Source organism: Myxocyprinus asiaticus, chromosome 13, assembly GCF_019703515.2.
Source record: "Myxocyprinus asiaticus isolate MX2 ecotype Aquarium Trade chromosome 13, UBuf_Myxa_2, whole genome shotgun sequence".
NCBI lineage: Eukaryota > Metazoa > Chordata > Actinopteri > Cypriniformes > Catostomidae > Myxocyprinus > Myxocyprinus asiaticus.
Genome location: NC_059356.1, coordinates 49,895,318 through 49,921,189, shown reverse-complemented (window position 1 = coordinate 49,921,189; position 25,872 = coordinate 49,895,318). Strand labels below are relative to the sequence as shown.

General features: G+C 39.4%; 1 protein-coding gene across 1 annotated transcript; it reads left to right on the top strand.

Annotated features, from left to right (window-relative positions):
* Positions 1–10,736: 10,736 nt before the first annotated feature.
* LOC127451017 (GTPase IMAP family member 8) lies at positions 10,737–24,213 on the top strand. The gene is made up of 3 exons (XM_051715490.1): positions 10,737–11,451; positions 12,265–13,152; positions 23,333–24,213. The coding sequence occupies exons 1-3, from the start codon at positions 10,737–10,739 to the stop codon at positions 24,211–24,213; spliced, it is 2,484 nt and encodes an 827-aa protein (XP_051571450.1).
* The last annotated feature ends 1,659 nt before the right edge of the window (positions 24,214–25,872 follow it).

The window sequence follows — 25,872 nt, the reverse complement described above, 5'->3', positions numbered from 1 at the left end:
CAGAGTCTCAGGTACGACCTCTGTGGTCGTGAGCATAGGTAGAGACTCGGACACGACCTCTGTGGTCGTGAACATGGGCATAGATTCGGGAACGACCTCTGTGGTCGTAGGCACGGACATAGACTCGTGAACGACCTCTGTGGTCGTGGGCATAGACAGAGACTCAGAGACAACCGTGCTGCCAAGCTCTGAGGAAGGGTCTTTGTGACCCTACGCACCAACATTAGTGGTGGATAGTTCAACTTGGAAAGGTTTCGAGCAGGGAGTCGCGGAAGGCAAGGCTATGACATGGCATGGAACCGACTTGTCTGGGACATGGTGTGAAGCAGACTCAAACTTGACTGGGACATGACGTGGAGCAGACTCAGATGTGGCTGTGATATGACATTGAGCAGACTCAGGTGTGGCTGTGACATGGCATGGAGCAGACTCAGGCGTGGCTGTGACATGATGTGGAACCGACTGTGACATGGATGTGACGTGGCGTGGAGCGGATTCAGATGTGGCTGACTCGGAAACCGGGATCGGGATTGATTGAGGAGAATCCGCTGAAGCAAATGTCTCTAATGTCAACTTAAAATATTCCTCACACGTGTAATCTCCAGTCGCCGGGCAACTCCCTCCACTGGTGTGCAATGAGGCCAATTGAATACATGGAATTCAGGGTAGAATCAGAAAAGTCTGTATATTTGGCAAGGACACAAAACAGATGGGAATATTCAGGGACAGGTAAGTTCGCTCGGGTCAGCTGAATAAAGGGAGCCACTGGATCCATTTTATTGGGTCGGTTGTTCAATTGCAATGAAGGAGGTCACAAGGGCAGGATCTTGGTGCAGCTATTTTAATAAGAATGAAACTAAAATACAAAACAGGATGAACACGGAAACAGGACAAGACAGGAAACCAGGAAGCAAAACAAACAGGACTGAAACCGGGCATGAACTGAGGAGAAATATTAATAACCGACAAAAATGAACAGAAAACAGGGCATTATATACATGAGGGATAATTAGATAAATGCAACACAGTTGAAAACAATAGGGAACAGCTGGTAGTGATTAGGGCAGGGAATCATGGGAAGTGTAGTCCAGGGGGATGACTGAGGCAAAAAAACAGGGCAAACAACGGAGAATCGTAATAGATTAATTGAAGTCAAATCTTTTTCAATAAATTCAATTAGTTCAAAGAGTGTACTGAATGATTCATTTAGCAAATTGTTTGAGTCTGATCTGTTGATCAATGTAATTCTTTTGAATCTTTTTTGTGAATCGATTTGTGAAAGAATCCTTTGAGTCAAACCTTTTGAAAAATTTTATTCTTTTGAACAGGTCAAATCGGTTTAAAAAGCAGACTGAACAGTTAATTTAGCAAATCAGTTTGAAAAACAATCATTTGAGTCAAATCTTTTGATCAATGTGATTTTTTTGAATTGATCAATTTGGTTCAAAAAGCAGAATGAACAATTCCTTTAGCGATTTGTTTAAGTCTAATCTGTTGATCAGTTTGATTCTTTTGAATCTTTCTAGCTAATCGATTTGTGAAAGAATCAATTGAGTCAAATCTTTTGATCAGTTTGATTGTTCTGAAACAGTCAGATTAGTTCAAAAAGCAGACTGAATGATTAATTTAGTGATTTTTTATTTAATTATTTTTAATTGGTCAAATCGGTTCAAAAATCTGTCAGATCTATTCATTTAGTGAATTGTTCGAGTCTAATTTGTTGATCAATTTAATTCTTTTGAATCTTTTTAGGGAATTTATTTGCGAAAAAAATAGTTCGAATCAAATCTTTTGATCAATTTATTAATTTTTATTTGTCAAATCAGTTTAAAAAGCAGATGGAATGATTCATATAGCAAATGGATTTGCGAAATAATCATTTTAATATTTTGAATAATTTGATTCTTTTGAATCATTTTTTTTTTTAATCGGTCAAAGCCATTGGCTTATACTTTTGATACTTAAGTGCATTTAATATCAGTTACTTTAATACTTTTACTTATTTTATTATTATTATTATTAAAATTTCCATTAAAGTTATTTTACTTTTACTGAAGTATGACAATTGGGTATTTTATACAACATTGTTACCAACATATTTCATAGTTAGTGTAGCCTACATATTCAGCTTCATCTGGTAAAAAAGAAAAAAAAAAAGTATATATTAATAATATAAATCATTCTTTTTATATATATATATATATATATATATTTATTTTTTTATTTTTTTATTTTTTTTGATTCAAACAAACAGGATAACACAAACAGAGCATACACACACTGAATCAATTTAGAAAAATTATATGTCCCTTCCCCTGAACACCCCCCCTCCCACACACACACACACACTACACACAACAAACATTTAAAAGGAACAATATAATTTAACAAATATATATCCAAACCAAACAAAATGTCTCTCTCCACAGCCCGTCACCGAGCACCCCCCAAAAAAGCCAAAACCTGCCCCATTTCTTATCATATGCAGCCGAATTGCCAAGCTGTCTATATGACATCTCTTCAAATGACGCTACCTTGCCCAGTTCAGTGCACCATTCATAAAAAGAGGGAGCGCCCGTCGACTTCTATTCCCTCACAATGATCTGTCTCCCGATCATCACGCCGTTGAGGACCCACCTCTTTACATACCCATCAGCTATATCCATAACCGCCCTATCGCCCAACACACAAAGTCTGGGACAGAACAGAACCTGAGTGCCCAGGACCTCGGAAACAAAATTCTGGACTCTCAACCAAAACTCCTGAATCCTCGAACAAGACCAGAAGGCATGTATTAAATCTCCATCCTCCAACTGGCAATGCCAACAGGTGGGTGTGTCTTTTAAACCCAGCCTATACAATCTAGAGGGGGTCCAATATAATCAATGCAAAATTTTAAATTGCATCAGATGGACCCTTGCATCTCTAGATGTAGACGTAATGTTTTTTAGAATCCTATTCCACACTCCTTCCTCCAATACCAAGTTCATATCTTTCTCCCACAATCTCTGGACACTTTTGTCCATACTGAGTACAAATGTGAAATGACGGAGTGTGATTTAACTTCTCTGGTTAGTTTGATGGAAAGGCTTTGCAATGGCAAAATAGGGGCAAGCAGTTCTTGTTCAATGCAGAACCAGGGAGGGGCTCTTTCAGGTGGAAGCGACCAATGAGCCAAATGTCTGAGACCGAATGCATAATAATAAAACAGAATCTTGGGTAGGCCTAGCCCACCTTTGTCCATCGGCCTATGTAACTTATTGAAGTGTAATCTGGGACATTTACCATTCCAAATGAAGGACTTCGCTATGTTATCAAATTGCTTGAAATAAGAGAGGGGGACATCTACTAGGAGAGACTGTAGCAGGTAATTAAATTTTGGAATACAGTTCACTTTAATAACATTAAACTTCCCAATCATCGATAAATGTAACGAAGCCCACCTGCCCACATCGCTCGAAAATCTTTTTATTAAAGGGTCAAAATTAACTCTAACTAAATCAGACAAATTTGCTGGGAATAAAATCACCAAATACTTAATGCCCTGTTTGGGCCATTGGAAGGCACCCGGCTGGAAAGCCGTTACTGGACAGTATGCTGTCAGAGCCAAAGCTTCGGATTTAGACCAATTAACTATGTATCCTGAGAACTTGGAAAAGGAATTAATAATTCTGTGGAGGCAAGGCATAGATCTAGTAGGTTCAGAGACAAATAATAAAATATCATCTGTGTAAAGCAGAAGCTTATGTGTCACACCTCCCTCCATCACCCCTGGAAAATCATCCTCCTTTCTTATCGTGGCTGCTAATGGTTCCAGGGCAAGACAGAACAATAAAGGGGAAAGAGGGCAGCTCTGCCGAGTGCCCCTATCCAGAGTAAAATAATCTGAAATTAGTCTATTTGTTTGTACCACTGCTACAAGGTGTCAATAAAGTAACTTAATCCATCCAATAAATGTACTCCCGAACCCATACCTTTCCAAAATCTTAAAAAGATAATCCCATTCTACCATATCAAACACGTTTTTGGCGTCAAGTGAGATGGCAGTGACTGGAGACTGATCATTCGCCACTGACCACATGATATTGATGAGATGCCTGATGTTATCAGAAGAGCTACGGGCCCGAATAAACCCCACCTGATCTATATGTATAAGAGATGTCATAACCTTACTTAATCGGTTAGCCAAAATTTTTGACAATATTTTTACATCTAGTTGGATCAGGGAGATTGGATGGTAACTTTTACACTAGCTTGGATCTTTGTCCTTTTTAAGAATCAGACTGATCCGGGCGTGTGTCATGGTTGGAGGAAGCTTTCCATTCTTTAATGATTCAGTATAAACTTCTAACAAAAGTGGAGCCCGTTCTGTAGCATAAGATTTAAAAGATTCTGTGGCAAAACCATCTGGCCCGGAGCCTTGCCAGTAGGTAGGGACTTAATTACCTCATCAAGCTCCTCCAAGGTTATCTCAGAATCAAGAGAGTTTTTTTGCTCAGTCGTCAGTTTAGGAAGATATAATGGTTCCACACAGTTTCTAATATCTTCAGCATTAGATGAAGACGTGGAACTATAAAGATCAAGATAGAACTATTTAAAGGCATTATTAATATCAATGGCTGAGGTAAAAATTTCACCACCAGCAGATTTCACTGAGGGAATGATAGAAAGAGACTCTCTCTGCTTTATATATCTAGCCAAAAGCTTCCCTGCTTTGTCCCCCGACTCAAAGTATGACTGTCTTGCCCTGAATAACCAAAACTCCACTTTCCGCAACAAAATAGTATTATATCTATATTTCAATTGGGTCAATTCTCTGAGGCCATCAGCTGACATACAGCGCTTCAGCTCTGCCTCTGCACTTTTAATATTTCCTTCCAACTCCATGAGTTCTCGTGCTCTGGATTTTTTGATGAATGAGGCATACTGTATGATCCGGCCCCTAAGAACCGCCTTAAGTGCCTCCCAAGCCACGCCCACAGAGGATACTGAGGACCAGTTGGTCTCCATATAAACATTGATTTCAGTCTTTAACATTTGTTGGAAATCAGGATTTTGCAAAAGGCGCCAGCTGTATGATTTCTTTTTCTCTATATGTGGCATCACCTCTAAACTCACCAGGGTATGATCCGAGACTAAAATGTTTCCAAATGAGCAATCAACAACAGATGAAATGAGGGATTTGGATATATAAAAAAAAAAAAAAAAAAAAATCTATTCTAGAATATATCTTATGGACTGATGAAAATTAATGTATAGTCCCTACCAGATGGGTTCAAAAGTCTCCAAATATCTGTAAGACCAAGATTTTTACACATCCTGTGAAGCATCAGTGTTGCTCTAGGGGGTTTACACACTTTTGCTTCACTATGATCAAGGACTGAGTCCATCAAAAGATTAAAGTCTCCTCCCAATATTATATCATGAGGGGTGCCAGCGGCTGGCAACATCCCTTCAAGATCTATAAAAAAGCCCTGATCATCAGCATTAGGTGCGTAAATATTAGCCAAAATCAACTTTTGCCCTTGAATTTCAGCAAAAACAATAATGACTCTTCCTAATTTATCTTTAGTCAGTTTGAGACATTTGAATTGTAGATGTTTATTAATCAATATAATGACTCCCTTGCTCTTACTTGAGCCAACACTAAAGAAAACATGTCCACCCCATATCTTCCCAAATTTTTCCGCTTCCTGCGGGGAGAGATGCGTTTCTTGAAGAAACACTATATCATATTTCTTATGTTTAAGAAAAGTAATAACCTTCCTTCTTTTTATGGGGTGCCTCAACCCATTCACATTCCATGTGGAGAGAGATAGTACACTCATATTAACATTTGACATTTTGATATAGTAGAAAAAATAAATTGTGTGTCAAAAGCAAAATTATAGACCACATTCCCCATTAGTGAAACAATCAAACCCCGAACAAAACAAACAGAAAAAAAGAATAACGTGCGCATTAACCCCGCACACGAGAGCGCCAACCGGTGACAATCCCTTTAATTTCAAAAGGTCGATGAACACCTATGAGAGCCCATGACAACTTTGCATCGGATTGCACAATTTTTCCTCACAAATTTGTGAGGCAAAATTGCATAACAGAAAATACTTTGTCAAATAAAATAGGAAGAATGAACACAAAGAATGTGTAGATTCATTCATAGAACTGTCTCAAAGGTGTGATCTTCCACAAAACAAATCCCAGCTGATATAAAACCGTTCAGATATGTTCAGTGAGCCGGCTGTTATGAGTTCAACAGATGACGTAATCATTCCAATGCCTCATAAAGAAACTGAACAAAACAAACTCCAGCCAGCAGGAGGAATAAGCACGAAGAACAAACAGATTAATCCACAGCTGTTCCAAATGAGTGTCATTCAATAGAACAAGCTCCAGCCGCTAGGCGCAACCAATACAAAAAGAACAAAACAAAACCGGCATCCCAGTTCCCCGGATGGTCGAGTCAATTCACTCGGAGGCCACATAAAAGTATATACCATGACTTACATAATCCGTCAACTTTATAAAAGATATCCTTTGTGTGAGCATGTAGATATTTTGTGGTCATCCGTAGTGTCCACTCTCAAACTGGCTGGGAACTTAAATTCAAAAGTAATCTTTCGTCAATGCAAAAGTTTCTTTAAGGAAAAGTGTTATTCACAAAACAGGCTCCAGCCGCTTGGCGGAGCCAACGCAGAAAGAAGAAAGAAACCAAAATGACGGCCAGCTTCCACAAGAGTAAGTACAGCGAGTCGACCCACTCATATGAGAAACACCAAATGGTTTACTCACCCATTGATTCAATAAAAGACATTGCCTGATTGGGACATGTAAACACTTTGCGACTGTCCTTCATTTCTATTCTCAGTTTGGCCGGAAACATCAGAGCAAAAGTGATCTTTCGCCGATGTAAGAGTTTCTTACATTCCTTGAACCGATCGCATTTCTCTCTTGTCGAACTCGCAAAGTCCGGGAACAAGAAAATATTATGGTTCTTCCAAGAAAACTTCCCTTTGCTCCTCGCTTGGCACAACACGAGATATTTATCGGATGATTTCAGAAATTTGGCCAGAATCGATCGGGGCCTATCTTCCTCAGCAGATCTGTGAGCTGGGACTCTGTGAGCTCGCTCGATTTCCAGCTTGTGGCCTGTTATGTCGAGCAGACTCAGGAAAAACTCGTCTAGGAATTTCACCAGATCTCTGCCCTCCTCATGCTCAGGAATTCCAACAATTCTAACGTTATTCCTGCGGCTTCTATTCTCAAAATCTTCAAGCTTTTCAAGGAGATGTTCCAAATCAACTTTGGTCGCGGGCAGATTAGCAGTTAATTCCCTCTCCGAAGATTCCAGAAAAAATAATAATACTTAATAAATAGGCACTACTTAAAAAATAGGCATATTTTACATACAGAAACTTTAAGTGTAATAAAGTTACATTTTAAAATGGTTTGATACACTTCCAGTTGAAGCCACGCCCACAACCGGTTCTAGCCGAATACAGATACATATAATTTTGTCATAGTAACAGATACAGATAATGTCTCCATTGCACACACCAACTCTTGTATACTTTAAACACACAGCACATCTCTGTTTCTGAATCACTGCATGTCATGGTAGGTGAGAAACAGGGCCCAAGTGTAGAGGAAACAGTTCAATAAGTTTAATCAACACAAAAAGTATTTTCAAACTGTGTCAAGCCCAGGCAATGGTTTACCCTGACACACGGGCAGAAATGAGGAATCCTCCTCCAATGATACTGAGCGGCGAAGAACTGAAGGTAACCACACATCTGAAACTAAACAGCAACCAGCTCCAACTGCACAAGAGAGCACAGTTAACACTTGACACCAAACAGTTCCTTAACATTTGACAATCACAGAAACAAACAGTAACAAACACAACAAACAATGATCTGACCTTGGACATGACACACGAGGGGATTTAAATTAGCAGGGAACAAACAATAGGCAGGTGCCACTCGCAGCTGAAGGTTGTAATGATCAGTGTTCCCATGGAAACAATCAGGGTTCCCATGGAAACACTGATTCATCATGCCAGTGGCACCTGAAACACATAAGGGCAAAATGTAAACACTTTTTGACGAAAACAAACAAGGAACGATGATGCCATGGCCAGACAAAAACTCATGCATGGCGGTCCCAGACAAACTGGCCTGTGCACTCACACAAAGGGGGTACAAAAAACACTGAGGCAGGCCGATACTGCTACGGTCCCGTCAGGTAGAACCTCAACCTGATAAGGTTACCGGACCGTGACACTGCAAAGGTGGCACAGAAGCTGCATCTGAAGTGGCATTTATGTGTATTTACACAGACAGTTTAATTCTGCTCAGAGCAGGCATAAATGCATTTACACAGCAATAGCAATTGCATACATAACATGAGATTATTGAATTATTAATTAATTATTATTATTAATTAGATTCATGTTTTAAATATAAAATTTTGAATATAGAAATGTGAAATTAATGAAAATTATTATGCTTATATATTAAACTAAATTATTAAATACATGCTCCATTATGGCAACAACAAAATGTAAGGCTGATATCAGATTGGTCTTTGGGCTGCATTGCATTTTTACACATAATTTTAAGCAGGCACAGAGCAGGCTTAACTCGGCTGTGTAAAGATGCCTTAAGAAACGTATCCAAAACCTAATCCATATTTGTAAGTCGTATCCAAAGTGCAGGAATGTTGAAAGAAACACTGATATAATACACACCCTAATTAATATAACTCAAAAGAAAAAAGTAATAATCCACATAATGTGCATACTTAAAGATTTATTTGAATGTTTAAGTGTATATACCTCAATTGTGGGATGTTAGAATTACATAATGCTGATGTCATAAAGTAACAAGTAAAAGAACGTGAATCTTTGAACCGGACCGTTTGAATGAACCGGTTTACGGAAATGAATTGGACTTCCCATCACTACATACCAGCCTTGATGAGTATATTTCTGTTACCAAAGATAAAGCATTTCGTTTTTGCTTTATTCAGTATTACTGTATTAGTTCTAACCCATTTATATTTTGTTTGCAACTGAACACTTTTTGAAGTGTTTTTATTATTATTATTATTATTATTATTATTATTATATTTACATTTGGCTGATGTTGGTGCTGCAGAAAACATTGTGGAATTATCTGCATACATAACTATATTAGCGTTTTCAACAACAAATGGTAAATCATTTATAAAAATAGAAAATAAAATGGACCTAAGCAGCTGCCTTGTCAGAAAAGGATCCATTAAAAAACACTTGCTTTGTTCTGCCAGAGAGATACATTAGCTTTCTATCCAGTCGGTGAGAAGAAACCAGAACATATTAGCTAAACAATAGAAAATGCAATGGTCAATGACATCAAAAGCTGTGGTGAAACCTAAAAAACAGCACCAACTAATTCCCTACCATCTAAATACAGTATGTAAACCACTCAAATCAGTGTTGGTATAGTGTCCTAGCCTTTAGGCATGTTGTCCATTAATAAGTGGTCCACTAATAATAAAACAATGTAAAATAATGTAATGTTCAAGTAAGGAATAATTGACAACAAACCATTGAATTACTGAAAAATAATGCACACCTGAGGTTTAACAGCCACATCATAAAGCAGAGTGGCAGTTACACCTCGGGTGTGCATTATTTTTCAATAATTCAATTGGCCGGATATTATTCTGCTTATACCATGGTTACCACACCTTACAACATCTTTCAGGAAGGCTCTGTTTGTTGCTCATGATTGTCTATGTCTGTGTCCAAACACTAGAAAATGCTGACTTCAGAGGCTGTATACCGTGGTAGGATAAAGATTTTTTTATATATATATATATAAATTAAATAATTCAATACTTTTTGGCTTATGTCAAAAAATCTCTCAAGAGGGCCAGGCAGTTCAGTTACTTTCTCCCACCTATGCAAACTGCAAGCACAACTGGAAATGACTTGCTGATGACACAGCTTAAAGCTCTATGGCTGAAACCTTTGTGATGTTTTGTTCTTGCCTAAAATATTTTTTGATTAAACTTTGATAAAGTTTTATAAGTTTATGAACTATGTATGAACATAAAAATAGGTAAATTGGGAGTGTATGAACATGGCATGAACAAAAATGATATTTTAATTAAAGAGCATTGGAATTTAAATTACATCCACTTTATTAGCACCAAAGCGCATGAACATGAATCATCTCGCAGATGGCTGATCCATTTCAAGAAGTGAGAACTGTCCACATTCATGCACTTTCACTCCTCCCCTAACTGCAGCCACCTGCTCTCAAATACTTTTAAGGCGAAGCGTTTTGCATCTCAAATAAACCTTTTTAATTCTCTGCTGTAATATGAGCTTATGCATGAGGCAGCACTGTGATTGGATGGAAGAGTTCCATCTCATGAATAATGTGGAAAAACACTCAGAACTTATATGTGTACTGTCCTACCAATCCTGACTCAGAGTTTAGACATAAACATATTTTGTTATGTTGCTTCAGTTTTCGTTTTTTAAACTGGAATGTCTGAAAAATATATATACTATATATAACAATAAACCTAATAAGTGCTAATATTGTTTTAAATGATGTGCAACCTGTACATGTCTTTATGTATCTGTAACATCTCAAAAAGGTGTTTTGGGGTTTCGTGACCATTTTAATGTTATATATTATAGTATGTGTGTTGTATTTGGTCCAGTTAGTGAGTTGAGGATGGTTCTGCTGGGGACGAATGCTTCAGAAAACAGTCGAGTGGGAAACTTCCTGTTAGGAAGAGCAGCGTTTGAGACTGAAGAACCTCCAGATGTTGTAGAGAGAGTTGGAGGAAAACTAGAGGACAAACACATGACATTCATTAATGCTCCTCACCTGCTCCAGCCAAACATCTCACTCCATCAGATCACGCAGAGAGTGAAAGAGTGTGTGTATCTGTCTGCTCCAGGACCTCATGTGTTCATACTCATACTGCAGTATAATAACTTCAGTGAGGAGGACAGATACAGAGTGAAAACTGTGCTAAACTGCTTCAGTGATCAGGCCATGAAACGCACCATTCTGCTGACTACTAATAGAGGGACACAGGGATCTGTGAAAGAGAATGATTTTATTCACCAGTTAATAAAGGACTGTGGTGGAGGACATCTTAAGTTTGAAAGAAACCACTCTGATAAAAATCACTCTGAGATCTTCAAAAGAGTAGAAAAGATTATCAAGGAAGTACATGAACATGTCATATGTGAACTACACAAGGAAACAGAAGGAACATCAGTGGACGAAGAGCCGAGCAGATTTGGGGGTTCAGTCAGAACAGATGAGGAAGAGGACGAGAATTCTGCTCACAAAGAGGATGGAAATATCAAAGAAAGCAATAAAGTGAAAAAGCAAAGAGGCAGTGGTTTTCAAAGAGAACAGATAAAGGAAAGCTTGGGTAAGATTCAATAATTTTATTAGCAAGAACATCTTAAGTATGGCTTAATTTAATTAAGGAGAAAAAAAAAATGCAATGTAGTGACAGTCAGTCAATGTGCAGTTAAAGTGTACAAATTCTATTCATACCAAATATTTTGTTCATGGGGTGTAACAGAAAGTAGAGTCCAGATGTTTATCACCCAACAGAAAGTTGATTGTGATATCCAACTAATTGTTGTTACTAGGAAATGGAAAAGCTTTCCTTAGGTCCAAAAAAAAAAAAATAAATAAATAAAAAAAAATAAAAGAAACGTAAAACTGAAACCATTGCTCCATTCCAAAAACTTTTGACTGTTTTCATAGGCAGCTACATTCTAAGGCCACATCCACAGTGATACATTTTGAAAGCACATTCATTTTGCTTTTTTTACTCACCTCATTCACCCTAGAATAGCGTTTTCCACCACAACAATTATAAATAACTTTTATGCAGTACCACATTTGACCACATATTTCCATTGGAAAAAGTAAGGGGCGCTGTTGAGCTCCAGTGGGAGGCAGATTCTCTGCCCCACGTGTTTGAATAGCTATAATACAAGGAAAACAGAAGTTTCAGCTACATTGCGACTTTAAATAAAATAACAATTTAATAGAACAGATTTTTAAAAAGATATACGTGTTAACATTATTGGCAGTTTATAGAATGGATCTGTGTTTTGAAGTGGATGAATAGTTTGTTAGGGCTCTGTCATATCTGCCCATATAGATGAGCTATTGCTGAATTTAAATACAATTATGATTATGATTATTATTATTATTATTATTATTTTAGGTTCAAAAGACAACATAGATGATGTGAGGATTGTGCTGCTGGGGAAAAACAGAGTTGGGAAGAGTGCAACAGGAAACACCATCATAGGAAGAGAAGTTTTTAAAGCAGACACATCTCAGGAGTCCATCACTAAAGAGAGTCAGAGAGAAACCGCTGAAATCAATGGCAGACAAATCACTGTGATTGATACTCCAGGACTGTTTGATACTGAACTCAGTCGTGAGATCCAGAGAGAAATCACTAACTGCATCTCAATGATACTGCCTGGACCTCATGTGTTCATTATTGTGTTGAATATAGGACAACGTTTCACTCAAGATGAGGCGAAATCAGTGAAGATCATTCAGGAGATGTTTGGTGAAAACTCTTTAATGTACACCATGATACTCTTCACCAGAGGAGATGACCTGCAGGATAAAACCATTGAAGCGTGTTTGGGAAAACCTGGAACTCCTTTGATGAACCTGATTGAAGAGTGTGGAAACAGATTCCATGTGTTCAATAATAATGAGACTAGAGATCGCACACAGGTTTCTGATCTACTGGAGAAAATAGATGCCATGGTGACAGCAAACGGAGGCAGTTACTACTCATGTAAGATGTTCAGACAGATGGAGAGAGATCTACAAGAAAAACTAATTAACATACTGATGGAGAGAGTCGAGACACTAAACAGAGAGAAGGAACTCTTGACCAAACAAGAAGAAGAGATGGAAAGAGAATATAAGAGATTTAAAATTAAAATGGAGGAAATGAGACAAGAAAGAGAGAAGGAAAAAGAAAATCTTCAGATCAAATTTGACACAGAAATAGACAAACTGATGAACAGAATAGAGAATGAAAGACAGAATCTCAAGGAAGAGATGAAGGGAAGAGAAGAAGAATTCAGTGAGAAAGAAGAACAACACAAAACACAAATGAAAGAAAAAGAGGAGTTTGAGAAAAAGATGAGAGATGAGTTGAGAAGAGAACGAGAGGAATAGGAGAAACAGAAACTAGAGGAAAAACTGAGAAGAGAAGAGGAGAAAGAAAAATATAAATTCAAGGGTAAGTTGAGCCTCCTGAATTTATTATCCAATTTACTTTTCTTTTCTTTTCTTTCCTTTTTTTAATTTTTATTTTTATAAAAATATGAGCATAAAAACTCTCTGGGCATAAAAATGCTTAATCATTTTACAGCACATTAACCTTTCCCAAGTCTCTTTGCAACTCTTATTTTCTTGATAATATCTAAAGAGCAAATGGAGTAGTCGCAACATTCTAAGCACTTAGATTGGAACAGTTTTTTTTCTTCTAATATACCAGTATATACTGTATATATTTTTAAAACTGCATTCCATTAGTCCATTTCACAATTTATGTTAAAATACTCTCAGTAGTTTTTAGTTATTGACTTTGAGCTTACTGTTTAAATTATAACTTTTTTTTGGAGTCTCCACAAGTTCACAAAATGGCGACTAAGAAGTTTTCAATATCTACCATGCCTGCTAAATATGGCACACTAGTAGGCAGTGGCGCCTGCACCATGATCACTCAGACTGACCTGAGAAAAAAATTGGATCTTTTCAGTAAACTGTCCAAACACCTGTTAAATGGTCTAAATTGATTAATGATTGAGTCCAGTTTGTTTGGACCAATCTCTCACTGAATCATTTGGAGCAGTTTCTCACTCAGTAAAACAGTATCAGGATACTTAAAATAGAGAACAAACAGCACTGGATGAAGTGGATATTTACCTACTATCAACTGAAACAAAAAGATGCTTTTTGATAGGTAACTTCAACTCTGATAGGACTCAAGATGGCACCGAGTATGGCTGCTGCGTTGCGAGCTCCGACACAACATAGTAGTGTTTTGTTTGTTTTGTTCACAATTCTTATGTTTTTTGTCTTGGATGTTGTCTGCCTTATTGTCTATGACAGACAAACACTTTTGGACATTGGTTCAGCAATTTCACACCGTAAACCGGACTTCAAATTTCTCAATGCCGACCCGCTGTTTACAAACACGCAAGCGGAGCCCTTTGTCTGGGCAGCACGCCGCGGAAACGCAAAGGGAAAAGGGGAAACAGAGCCGGCGTTCTCATCAGAGTGAGACGCCGTGCAAATCGACCTCCGCTACCCACTATTCTACTGGCAAATGTTCAGTCTCTGGATAACAAGCTCTGCGAGCTGAAAGCATGGATCTCTTTCCAACGAGAGACGAGGGACTGCTGCATTATCTGCCTTACGGAAACTTGGATGTCTGCGGAGATTCCAGACTCAGCCATTGAACCCGCGGGGTTCTCCGTGCACCGAGCGGACAGAGCGAAAGACCTCTCAGGTAAAAGCAGAGGAGGTGGTGTATGTTTTATGATCAGCAAATCCTGGTGTGATCAGAGGAATGTACATTCTATCAAGTCTTTCTGCTCTCCTGATCTGGAATTTCTCACGCTTCTGTGTCGACCATTCTGGCTACCGAGGGAATTCACAGCGGTCATTATCACTGTTGTGTACATCCTGCCACAAGCCAACACAGACCGGGCACTCAAGGATTTGTATGGGAGTATAAGTGAGCAGGAAACCGCGCACCCTGAGGCCACGTTCATTGTGACCGGGGACTTTAATAAAGCCAGTTTAAAATCAGTCGCACCAAAATACCACCAGCACATTAGTTTCAACACACGAGGGGACTGGGTTTTGGACCATTGCTACTCTCCCTTCTGGGATGGCTACAAATCCCTCCCCCGCCCACCATTTGGCAAATCGGACCACTCTTCCATTCTGCTTCTGCCTGCTTACAGGCAGAAACTGAAACAGGAAGCACCCACCCTCAGAACGATCCAGTGCTGGTCGGACCAATCAGACTCTATGCTACAAGACTGTTTTGATCACACGGACTGGGAGATGTTCCGGTCCGCCTCTGATGACGACATCGAGCTTTACGCTGATAGCGTAATGTGTTTCATCAAAAAGTGCGTGGACGACATGGTTCTGACCAGAACAATACGGATCTATCCGAATCAGAAACCATGGATAAATAACGAAGTTAACGCGGCGGCACTTAATGTGCGGACCTCCGCTTTTAATTCCGGGAATGCGGAGGAGCATAAACAAGCCAGTTATGCCCTCCAAAAAATTATCAGAACCGCAAAACGCCAGTACAAGAGCAAGATTGAAGGACAGTTTAACACCACCAACTCTAGAAGCATGTGGCAGGGAATTAACATCATCACAGACTTTAAAGGGAATAAAAACTCTGCCATGAACACCGCTGCCTCTCTCCCGGATGAGCTAAATACTTTTTATGCTCGTTTTGAGGGAAATAACACTGCCCTCGTGGAGAGAGCTCTCGCGGTTGAAGCTACAGAGGTTAGTTCACTCTCCGTCTCTGTAGCGGATGTAACCTGATCCTTCCGATGGGTGAATATCCGCAAAGCCGCGGGCCCAGACGGCATTCCGGGCCATGTCTTCAGAGCCTGCGCGAACCAGCTGGCTGGTGTTTTTACGGACATTTTCAACCTTTCCCTCTCTTTGTCTGTAGTCCCCACATGCTTTAAAACATCCACCATTGTGCCTGTTCCAAAGCAATCAAAAATAACTTGTTTAAATGACTGGCGTCCTGTTGCTCTGACCTCCATCATCAGCAAATGCTTTGAGAGACTAATCAGAGATTACATCTGCTCTGTGCTGCCTCTCTCTCTTGACACGTTGCAGTTTGCTTACCGCAACAACCGCTCCACTGATGATGCCATTGCATCTACAATACACACTGCTCTCTCCCACCTGGAAAAAAAGAACACTTATGTGAGAATGCTGTTTGTAAACTGCAGCTCAGCATTCAACACCATAGTGCCCTCCAAGCTAGATGAGAAACTCAGGGCTCTGGGCTTAAACAGCTCACTGTGCAGCTGGATCCTGGACTTCCTGTCAAGCAGACACCAGGTGGTTAGAATAGGCAGCAACATCTCCTCATCACTGACCCTCAACACTGGAGCCCCACAGGGCAGTGTTCTCAGCCCACTACTGTATTCCTTGTACACACATGACTGTTTGGCAACACATAGCTCCAATGCCATCATTAAGTTTGCTGATGACACGACGGTGGTAGGTCTGATCACTGACAATGATGAAACAGCCTACAGAGAGGAGGTGCACACTCTGACACACTGGTGCCAGGAGCACAACCTCTCCCTCAGTGTCAGTAAGACAAAGGAGCTTGTGGTGGACTTCAGAAGAAAAGACAGAGAACACAGTCCCATCACCATCAATGGAGCACCGGTGGAGAGAGTCAGCAGTTTCAAGTTCCTGGGTGTCCACATCACTGAGGAACTCACATGGTCCATCCACACTGAAGTCGTTGTGAAGAAGGCTCATCAGCGCCTCTTCTTCCTGAGACGGCTGAGGAAGTTTGGAATGAACCGCCACATCCTCACACGGTTCTACACCTGCACTGAAGAAAGCATCCTGACTGGCTGCATCTCCGCCTGGTACGGCAATAGCACCGCCCACAACCGCAAAGCACTGCAAAGGGTGGTGCGAACTGCCAGACACATCATCGGAGGTGAACTTCCCTCCCTCCAGGAAATATATACAAGGCGGTGTGTGAAAAAAGCTCGGAGGATCATCAGAGACTCCAGCCACCCGAGCCATGGGCTGTTCTCACTGCTACCATCAGGCAGGCGGTATCGCAGCATCAGGACCCGCACCAGCCAACTCCATGACAGCTTCTTCCCCCAAGCAATCAGACTTCTGAACTCCTCTTGATCTCCCACGATCAAAATACATCAGCACTGCACTTTATTACCCTTACTCTTATATCTCACACCGGACTGTCATAAATTATATTATTATTATATTATATTCTCTCTTAACAACTGACTATCAACCGACAGCCTGAATGTCAATACAGTACAATATTGTACATTCTATATATACTACTAAATATACTTTTTTATATATTTTTATTTTTATTGAATAATGTGTATCTGTATAGTGCGTATTGTATACTGTACAGTGTATGTTATTATTTGTATATTGTTGAGTGTAATTATGTGTATATCAGATGTTTAAATTGTGAAGGAAAACTCCCTTTTCCAACTCCAAACTGAGAAAAGAGATGTTCTGAACTGGGAGGATCTTGCTCTTTTCCCGGTTGACCTGAAGCCCTAGTCAGCTGAGGTGTGAGAGCACCAAGTCCCTGTGTGCGCACAACATGTCCCGAGAGTGAAATGAGGGCACACCAGCCGACTTCCATCCCCCAAGAATCACCTTCCTTCAGATCATCATGCTGGTAATGACCCAATTTTTTATGTGTTTATTCCCTACGTTAATACCCGCCCCATCACCCAAACTACAACGTCTGGGGCAGAGTGCTCAAGACCTCACAGACATAACTCTGAACCCTCGACCAAAAATCTTGAATCTTTGTACAGAACATAAAACATGGGCTATGCCCCCATCCTCCAACTGTGATCGCCAGCAAGTAGGTGTTTAAGGCCAAGCCTATACAATCTAGAGGAAGTCCAATAAAAATGATGCAGAATCTTAAATTGAATGAGGTGCACCCTTGCATCCCTAGACATAGACTTGACATTTTTAAAAATCCATTCTTCATCCTCCAGTACTAAATTCTCTCCCATAACTTCTTATGAGATGTTAAAACCCCATCCCCTAGACTCTGAATTAGCCAGGAATAGTACACTGAAGCCTCGTGACTCTTTCCAGAAGCAGCAAATACCATCTCAAGAGTGTCTGCCACTTTAGGGGACTGCATACTACACCCAAAGGTGGTACAAAGTAGATGGCGCAGCTGTAAGTACCTGAAGAATTGAGATCTGGGAGTCCCAAAACGCTGAATAATATTTTCAAGGGATCTCAACACTCCATTTTCATACAGGTCACCCAGCGTAGCAACTCCATTTTCAATCCATTCTGTCCAGCAGAAAGGGGACTTGTTAATGCACAATTTAGGGTTTAACCAAATACTTGGGGCAACATTCAGGTAAATGTCAGAACTGAACACATGGGAAACCTTTTTCCACACATTTCGCATGTGCGAAATAATGGGATGTGTCTTTACTTCTCTGGGCAGCTTGGTAGAAAGACTTTTCAATGGCAAGATAGGGGCAAGGACCTGTTCAATAAAGAGCCAGGGAGGAGCTCTCTCAGGTGGAAGTGACCAATGAGCCAAATGTCTGAGACCAAAAGCATAATAGTAAAACAAAATCTTGGGGAAACCTATCCCACCTTTGACAATTGGCCTGTGTAACTTGTTAGAATACATCCAAGGACGTTTACCATTCCAGATAAGGGATTTAGCTATACTGTCAAATTATTTAAAATAAAAGAGGGGAACTTCAATGGGGAGAGACTGTAATAGGTAGTTGAATTTTGGAATACAATTCATTTTTATAACATTAACCTTCCCAATCATAGATAAATATAGTGAAGCCCACCTGTCCACATCACTCGAAAACCTTTTTATTAAAGGGTCAAAATTAAATACCCAAATAATTAATGCCATGTTTGTGCCACTGAAAGGCTCCCGGCTGAAAAGCCGTTACCGGGCAGTACACTGTCAGAGCCAAAGCTTCGGATTTAGACCAATTAACTCTGTATCCAGAGAACGTAGAAAAATAATTGATAATTCTATGGAAGCAAGGCATAGATCTAGTAGGGTCAGAGATGATCAATAAGATATAATCTGCGTAAAGCAAAAGCTTATGCGCCATATCTTCCGCCCCTGGAAAATCATCCTCCTTTCTTATTGCGGCTGCTAATGGTTCCAGGGCAAGACAGAACAATAATGGGGAAAGACGGCAACCCTGCCGGGTGCCCCTATCCAGAGTAAAATAATATGAAATTAATCCATTTGTTTGTACCACCACTACCGGGTGTCTATAAAGTAACTTATTCCATCCAATAAAAGTATTCCCGAACCCGTATATTTCCAAAACCATTCTACCATATCAAATGCCTTTTCGGCGTCAATTGAGATGGCAGCAACCGGAGACTGATCATTCACCAATGACCACATGATATTAATGAAACGCCTAATGTTATCAGAAGAGCTACGGCCCTGAATAAACCCCACCTGATCTATATGCATGAGAGTTGTCATAACTTTACTTAATCGGTTAGCCAGAATTTTTGACAATATGTTTACGTCTAGCTGGATCAGGGAAATTGGACGGTGACTCTTACCCTCGCTTGGATCTTTGTCCTTTTAAAGAATCAGACTGATCAGGGCTTATGTCATGGTTGGCGGAAGCTTTCCATTCTTTAATGATTCCGTATAAACTTCTAGCAAAAGTGGAGCCAGTTCTGTAGTATGAGATATAAAAAATTCAGCGGCAAAGCCGTCTGGCCCCAGAGCCTTGCCTGTAGGCAAGGCCTTAATTACCATGCAAAGCTCCTCAAAGGTTATCTCAGAATCAAGAAAATTGTTAGCCAAAATCAACCTTTGCCCCTGAATTTCTGCTAAAACAATAATGACTCTTCCTAATTTATCTTTAATCTGTTTGAGACATTTGAATTGTAAATGTTTACTTATTAATGTAATGACTCCCCTGCACTTACTTGAGCCAGCACTAAAGAAAACATGTCCACCCCATATCTTCCCACATTTTCAGCTTCCTGAGGGGAAAGATGTGTTTCTTGAAGAAACACAATATCATATTTCTTAAAAAAAGTAATAACCTTCCTTCATTTTATGGGGTGCCCCAACCCATTCACATTCCACGTGGAGAGAGACAATCCACTTATATTAACATTTGACATTTTGAAATATTAGAAAAAATAGATTGTATGTCAAAAACATACAGGTGCATCTCAATAAATTAGAATGTCGTGGAAAAGTTCATTTATTTCAGTAATTCAACTCAAATTGTGAAACTCGTGTATTAAATAAATTCAGTGCACACAGACTGAAGTAGTTTAAGTCTTTGGTTCTTTTAATTGTGATGATTTTGGCTCACATTTAACAAAAACCCACCAATTCACTATCTCAACAAATTAGAATATGGTGACATGCCAATCAGCTAATCAACTCAAAACACCTGCAAAGGTTTCCTGAGCCTTCAAAATGGTCTCTCAGTTTGGTTCACTAGGCTACACAATCATGGGGAAGACTGCTGATCTGACAGTTGTCCAGAAGACAATCATTGACACCCTTCACAAGGAGGGTAAGCCACAAACATTCATTGCCAAAGAAGCTGGCTGTTCACAGAGTGCTGTATCCAAGCATGTTAACAGAAAGTTGAGTGGAAGGAAAAAGTGTGGAAGAAAAAGATGCACAACCAACCAAGAGAACCGCAGCCTTATGATTGTCAAGCAAAATCGATTCAAGAATTTGGGTGAACCTCACAAGGAATGGACTGAGGCTGGGGTCAAGGCATCAAGAGCCACCACACACAGACATGTCAAGGAATTTGGCTACAGTTGTCGTATTCCTCTTGTTAAGCCACTCCTGAACCACAGACAACGTCAGAGGCGTCTTACCTGGGCTAAGGAGAAGAAGAACTGGACTGTTGCCCAGTGGTCCAAAGTCCTCTTTTCAGATGAGAGCAAGTTTTGTATTTCATTTGGAAACCAAGGTCCTAGAGTCTGGAGGAAGGGTGGAGAAGCTCATAGCCCAAGTTGCTTGAAGTCCAGTGTTAAGTTTCCACAGTCTGTGATGATTTGGGGTGCAATGTCATCTGCTGGTGTTGGTCCATTGTGTTTTTTGAAAACCAAAGTCACTGCACCCGTTTACCAAGAAATTTTGGAGCACTTCAGGCTTCCTTCTGCTGACCAGCTTTTTAAAGATGCTGATTTCATTTTCCAGCAGGATTTGGCACCTGCCCACACTGCCAAAAGCACCAAAAGTTGGTTAAATGACCATGGTGTTGGTGTGCTTGACTGGCCAGCAAACTCACCAGACCTGAACCCCATAGAGAATCTATGGGGTATTGTCAAGAGGAAAATGAGAAACAAGAGACCAAAAAATGCAGATGAGCTGAAGGCCACTGTCAAAGAAACCTGGGCTTCCATACCACCTCAGCAGTGCCACAAACTGATCACCTCCATGCCATACCGAATTGAGGCAGTAATTAAAGCAAAAGGAGCCTCTACCAAGTATTGAGTACATATACAGTAAATAAACATACTTTCCAGAAGGCCAACAATTCACTAAAAATGTTTTTTTATTGGTCTTATGTTGTATTCTAATTTTTTGAGATAGTGAATTGGTGGGTTTTTGTTAAATGTGAGCCAAAATCATCACAATTAAAAGAACCAAAGACTTAAACTACTTCAGTCTGTGTGCATTGAATTTATTTAATACACGAGTTTCACAATTTGAGTTGAATTACTGAAATAAATGAACTTTTCCACGACATTCTAATTTATTGAGATGCACCTGTAATTATAAAGACCCCATTCCAACATTTGTGCAACAGTCAAACCCCGAACTTCCCCCCAAACCAAACAAACAGAAAAAAGAAAACCGTGCGCATTAACCCCGCACACGACAGCGCCAACCGGCGTCCATCCCTCTAAACTCAAACAGTCCATGTATGCCTACGAGAGCCCCCGCGACTTTGCCATCAGATTGCTCAAGTCTAGTCAAGTTAAGTCAGATTGCTTTATACAAATTTTGTGGGACAGAATTACATAACAAGAAACTATATCCAAGATTCATCCACATACTGTTCCGAAGGTGTGTTCCTCCCCAAAACCAGCTCCAGCCTCTAGGGGAACCAATACACACACAAAATAAATAAATAAATAAAATAAAAACGTTCAGTTTCCTCGGGCAGTCAAACGAATGTTCAGTGAGCCGGCTGTTTCATAAGTGCAGTAGATGACCTAATCCTTCCAATGTCCTGCAAAAAAATGTTCCACAAAACAGACTCCATCCAGTAGGAGGCATAAGCACAAAGAACGAGCAGATTCATCCACAACTGTTCCGAAGGAGTGTTATTCCACAAAACAAACTCCAGCCGCTAGGCGGAACCAGCACAAAAAGAAACAAATAAGGTGCCCAGTTTCTTCGGACAGTCAAGTGAATGTTCAGTGAGTCAGGTCCACTTGGCTGCAAAGCGAGCGCCACACAATGACTTAATCATTCCCTTGACTTTATATAGGACAATGCTTGTTGGGAACAAGTAAATACTTTGTGGCCATCCTTAGCATCTATTCTCAATCTGGCTGGGAACTTCAGTGTAAAAGCGACCCTCTGTCGATGCAAAAGTTTCTTGAAGGAGTGTTATTCCATAAAACAAACTCCAGCCGCTAGGTGGAACCATCACAAAAAGAAACAAAAAAGGCACCCAGCTTCATCGGACAGTCAAGTGAATGTTCAGTGAGTCAATCTCACTTGGGAGCAACATGAGAATCACACCATGGCTTACTTTTTCCAATGACTTTATGAAGGAAAATGATTGCTGGGGACATGTAAATACTGTTGATGTAAGAGTTTCTTCCATTCCTTGAATCGATCACGTTTCTCTCTTGTCGAATTAGCAAAGTCTGGGACCAACAAAATGTTGTGGATCTTCCAAGAAAGTCTTCCTTTACAACTCGCCTCACGTAACACGAGATCATTATCGGATGATCTCAGAAATTTGGCGGATCTCCGAGCCAGGACTCTGTGAGCTCGCTTGATTTTCAGCTTATGGCCTGTTATGTCAAGCAGACTTGGGAAGAGCTCGTCTAGGAATTTCACCATATCTCGGCCTTCCTCATGTTCAGGAATTCCAACAATTCAGATGTTGTTTCGCCAATTACGATTCTCAAGGTCTTCAAACTTTTCCCAGATGCACTGCAAATCTGCATTCATATTCATTACAATATTATGTTGATTCAGTAAATATATTATAGAAGATTGCAATGTTTTATTATTTAATTCAGTTGTCACATTTGAAATTTTCATTATATTTTGTTGTTTCGATATAAATTGCACTCAGTGATATAACACTTAAGCCATAAAATCTTAGCAGTTTATGCTTCTTGTAAGAGTAGATCAGGATTTATTTTATTTTATCATATCCAAACTTGTATTTTGTTCAAACTTTGTTCAAACTTTGTTCTGTTTCTTTTTAATATAGAATCAAGAACAGGACAAATGATCCCTGTCAACATCCATGATACTCATGCTGACTGTCTCACAAACAGAAGAATTGTTCTCCTGGGTAAAAATGGTGTCGGAAGGAGTGCAGTTGGAAACACAATACTGGGACAGAAAGTGTTTGAATCTGACAGAGGCATATATTCAGTAACTATGAAATGCTCAGAAAATCAAGCCAATGTTTCAGGCAGGAGTGTGTCTGTAATTGATACACCTGGATTCTTTGATACAGACATGAATCCTGATAAGTTAGTGAACGAGATAGCGAGAAGTGTTTATTTATCCAGTCCTGGACCGCACACTTTTCTCATTGTGTTTTCTGTCAATATGAGGTTCACTGAGCAGGAACAACAGATCGCTGAGCAGATTGAGATGCTGTTTGGAGAGGAAGTGTTAAAATACTCCATCATTCTCTTCACTCATGGAGATCGGTTAGAAGATGAGTCCATAGAGAAACTCATTGAGGAGAACAGTAAATTAAGATCTGTAGTTGATCAGTGTGGAGGCAGATATCATGTGTTTAATAATAAAGATCAGAATAACAGAGATCAGGTGACTGAACTACTGCAGAAGATTGACACAATGATAGATCAGAATGGAGGAGGACATTACACTAATCAGATGTATCAAGATGCTCTGAGATTTAAACAAGAGGAGGAAGAGAGGAGACAGAGAGAGGAAGAGGAGAGAAGACAACAGGAGGAGAAACAAATACAAGAAGAGAATGCGAGAGTGATAGATGTGATAGTGAAAAGACTCAGAGCCGAGGCAGATGCTCTAGAGCAATCTGAAAGATTTAGCAAAAGAAAGAAAGAAAACAACAAAACAGACAATGAAACTAATCAGTGCTCAATTCATTAAAGTTTGTTCATATTTCACTGACAGTTTGTTGCCCTAGTGAGCTCAATCTTTGTTCGGACATTTAGCTTACATCCATAAAATTTCTTATTTGTAAACTGCTGTCACTTTATACCAGAGCTGTTTGCTGTCTTGTTGTGTGTCATCTCATACACAAATGACCATTCTTGATTGTTGGTGGTTTTGCTGGTGTGCTGATCATATACTTCTATTAATTGTGCTGCTCCTTTGTTGTTATGGCACTTTAAATTATCACAAATTAAACTAATAATACCACAAATAAAATAATAATAGAAGGTGTGTTCGACTTTGACTGCGACTTGCAGTCAGGGGAGGAGTTGAAAACAGAGCTGTCAAGCTTTCTGCTTCCCGCCTTGTGCTGAACCAGAAGTCCCAGAAGATCCTGAGATGTTTGCTTTGTTTATTACAGATGGAGTGGAATTCAGATAGATAGAGAGAAACATAATATAATATGATATAAAAAATATACTGTAATAAAACAGCTGGTGCTGTCTCAAGACTCAAGACAAAATTTCTAACCGACATGCACTGCTTCAGGTCCGGCGTGATCGGTCTGTGCAGTGCTGCATGAAGTCAAACACACCTAATATTAGAAAATCAAATTGTACGTTTTAGATGTTCATGTGATTTTAACATGGTAACCCCAAATAAAACTGTCATGAAAAACTGATGTGACTGGAGTCTTAAATTTCATGTGCACTTTATTTTAAAGACTGTTAGATTTGTCAAAAAATCCATACATTTTGTTATATGTAAACTTTACAATGAAGAAAAAATACTAAGTGCGCCTTTAAAATTAAACGCTTTGAAAGATATAGTTTTCATTCAATTACTTACATTTAAAATGCTTGAAGAATACATAATGATCAGGAGCAGGGTTGTGGTTAGGAATTAAGCGATTCTGAATATTACTTTTTTATTTTACTTTTTAAATTATTTTTATTTTATTATTTTTAATGTATTAATGCTCAGAATAAATGCATGTAAAATCCATTTTACTCTGAGTTTGTTTCTTTTATTTTATTCTCTCCACTTCTAAGGCTCTGCACATTAACTGCATAATGCTAAAATAAATACCAAGTCAAAAGATCAGATTTTAATCAGTGCCATGGGCAGGTTGTTAACTAAAGAGTAAATAAACTCACAAATGAAACATTTAACATCTATAATATTTTTTGAAATAACTACATTACCTGAAAACTGTCAATAAAAATCACAACTTATAGACTGCTCAGTATTAACAACATCTGTTCCCTGTAGGACTATTCTATTTAGTATGCAAACGACAATTGTCATGCTAGGTTTAAAAGGCGTTCTTTTTGTTGTTGTTTTAATCTGATTGTGTTATGTGTTTGTGTTTCATGTTTTGATTCATGTCTTTTATTTTGTTTTAGTTCAGTGTTTCCTGTTTCTTTATTTCCTGTTCCCCTCATGTGATTCCTGGAATTTAAAGGTGCAGTATGTAAGATTCAGAAACCCTTGTTATTAGTGACACCTGTGGCTGTTAAGTGAACTGCAGCAGCTACCTGGTGCTCATGCACACACTCCATAGGGACGTGAGCGAGCATCGACCAAAACAACGACGTAACGTATAAAGAGACTGAACGTGATTCACCGGCATCATGCTGACAGATGAGGTAG

Excerpts from the sequence above, each read along its gene's own strand:
- LOC127451017 (XM_051715490.1), top strand. The coding sequence starts at position 10,737 with ATGGTTCTGCTGGGGACGAATGCTTCAGAAAACAGTCGAGTGGGAAAC. Across the intron at positions 11,452-12,264 it reads ACAGATAAAGGAAAGCTTGG|GTTCAAAAGACAACATAGAT; the intron begins GTAAGATTCAAT and ends TTATTATTTTAG. Across the intron at positions 13,153-23,332 it reads GGGAAGAGAAGAAGAATTCA|AATCAAGAACAGGACAAATG; the intron begins GTGAGAAAGAAG and ends TTTTTAATATAG.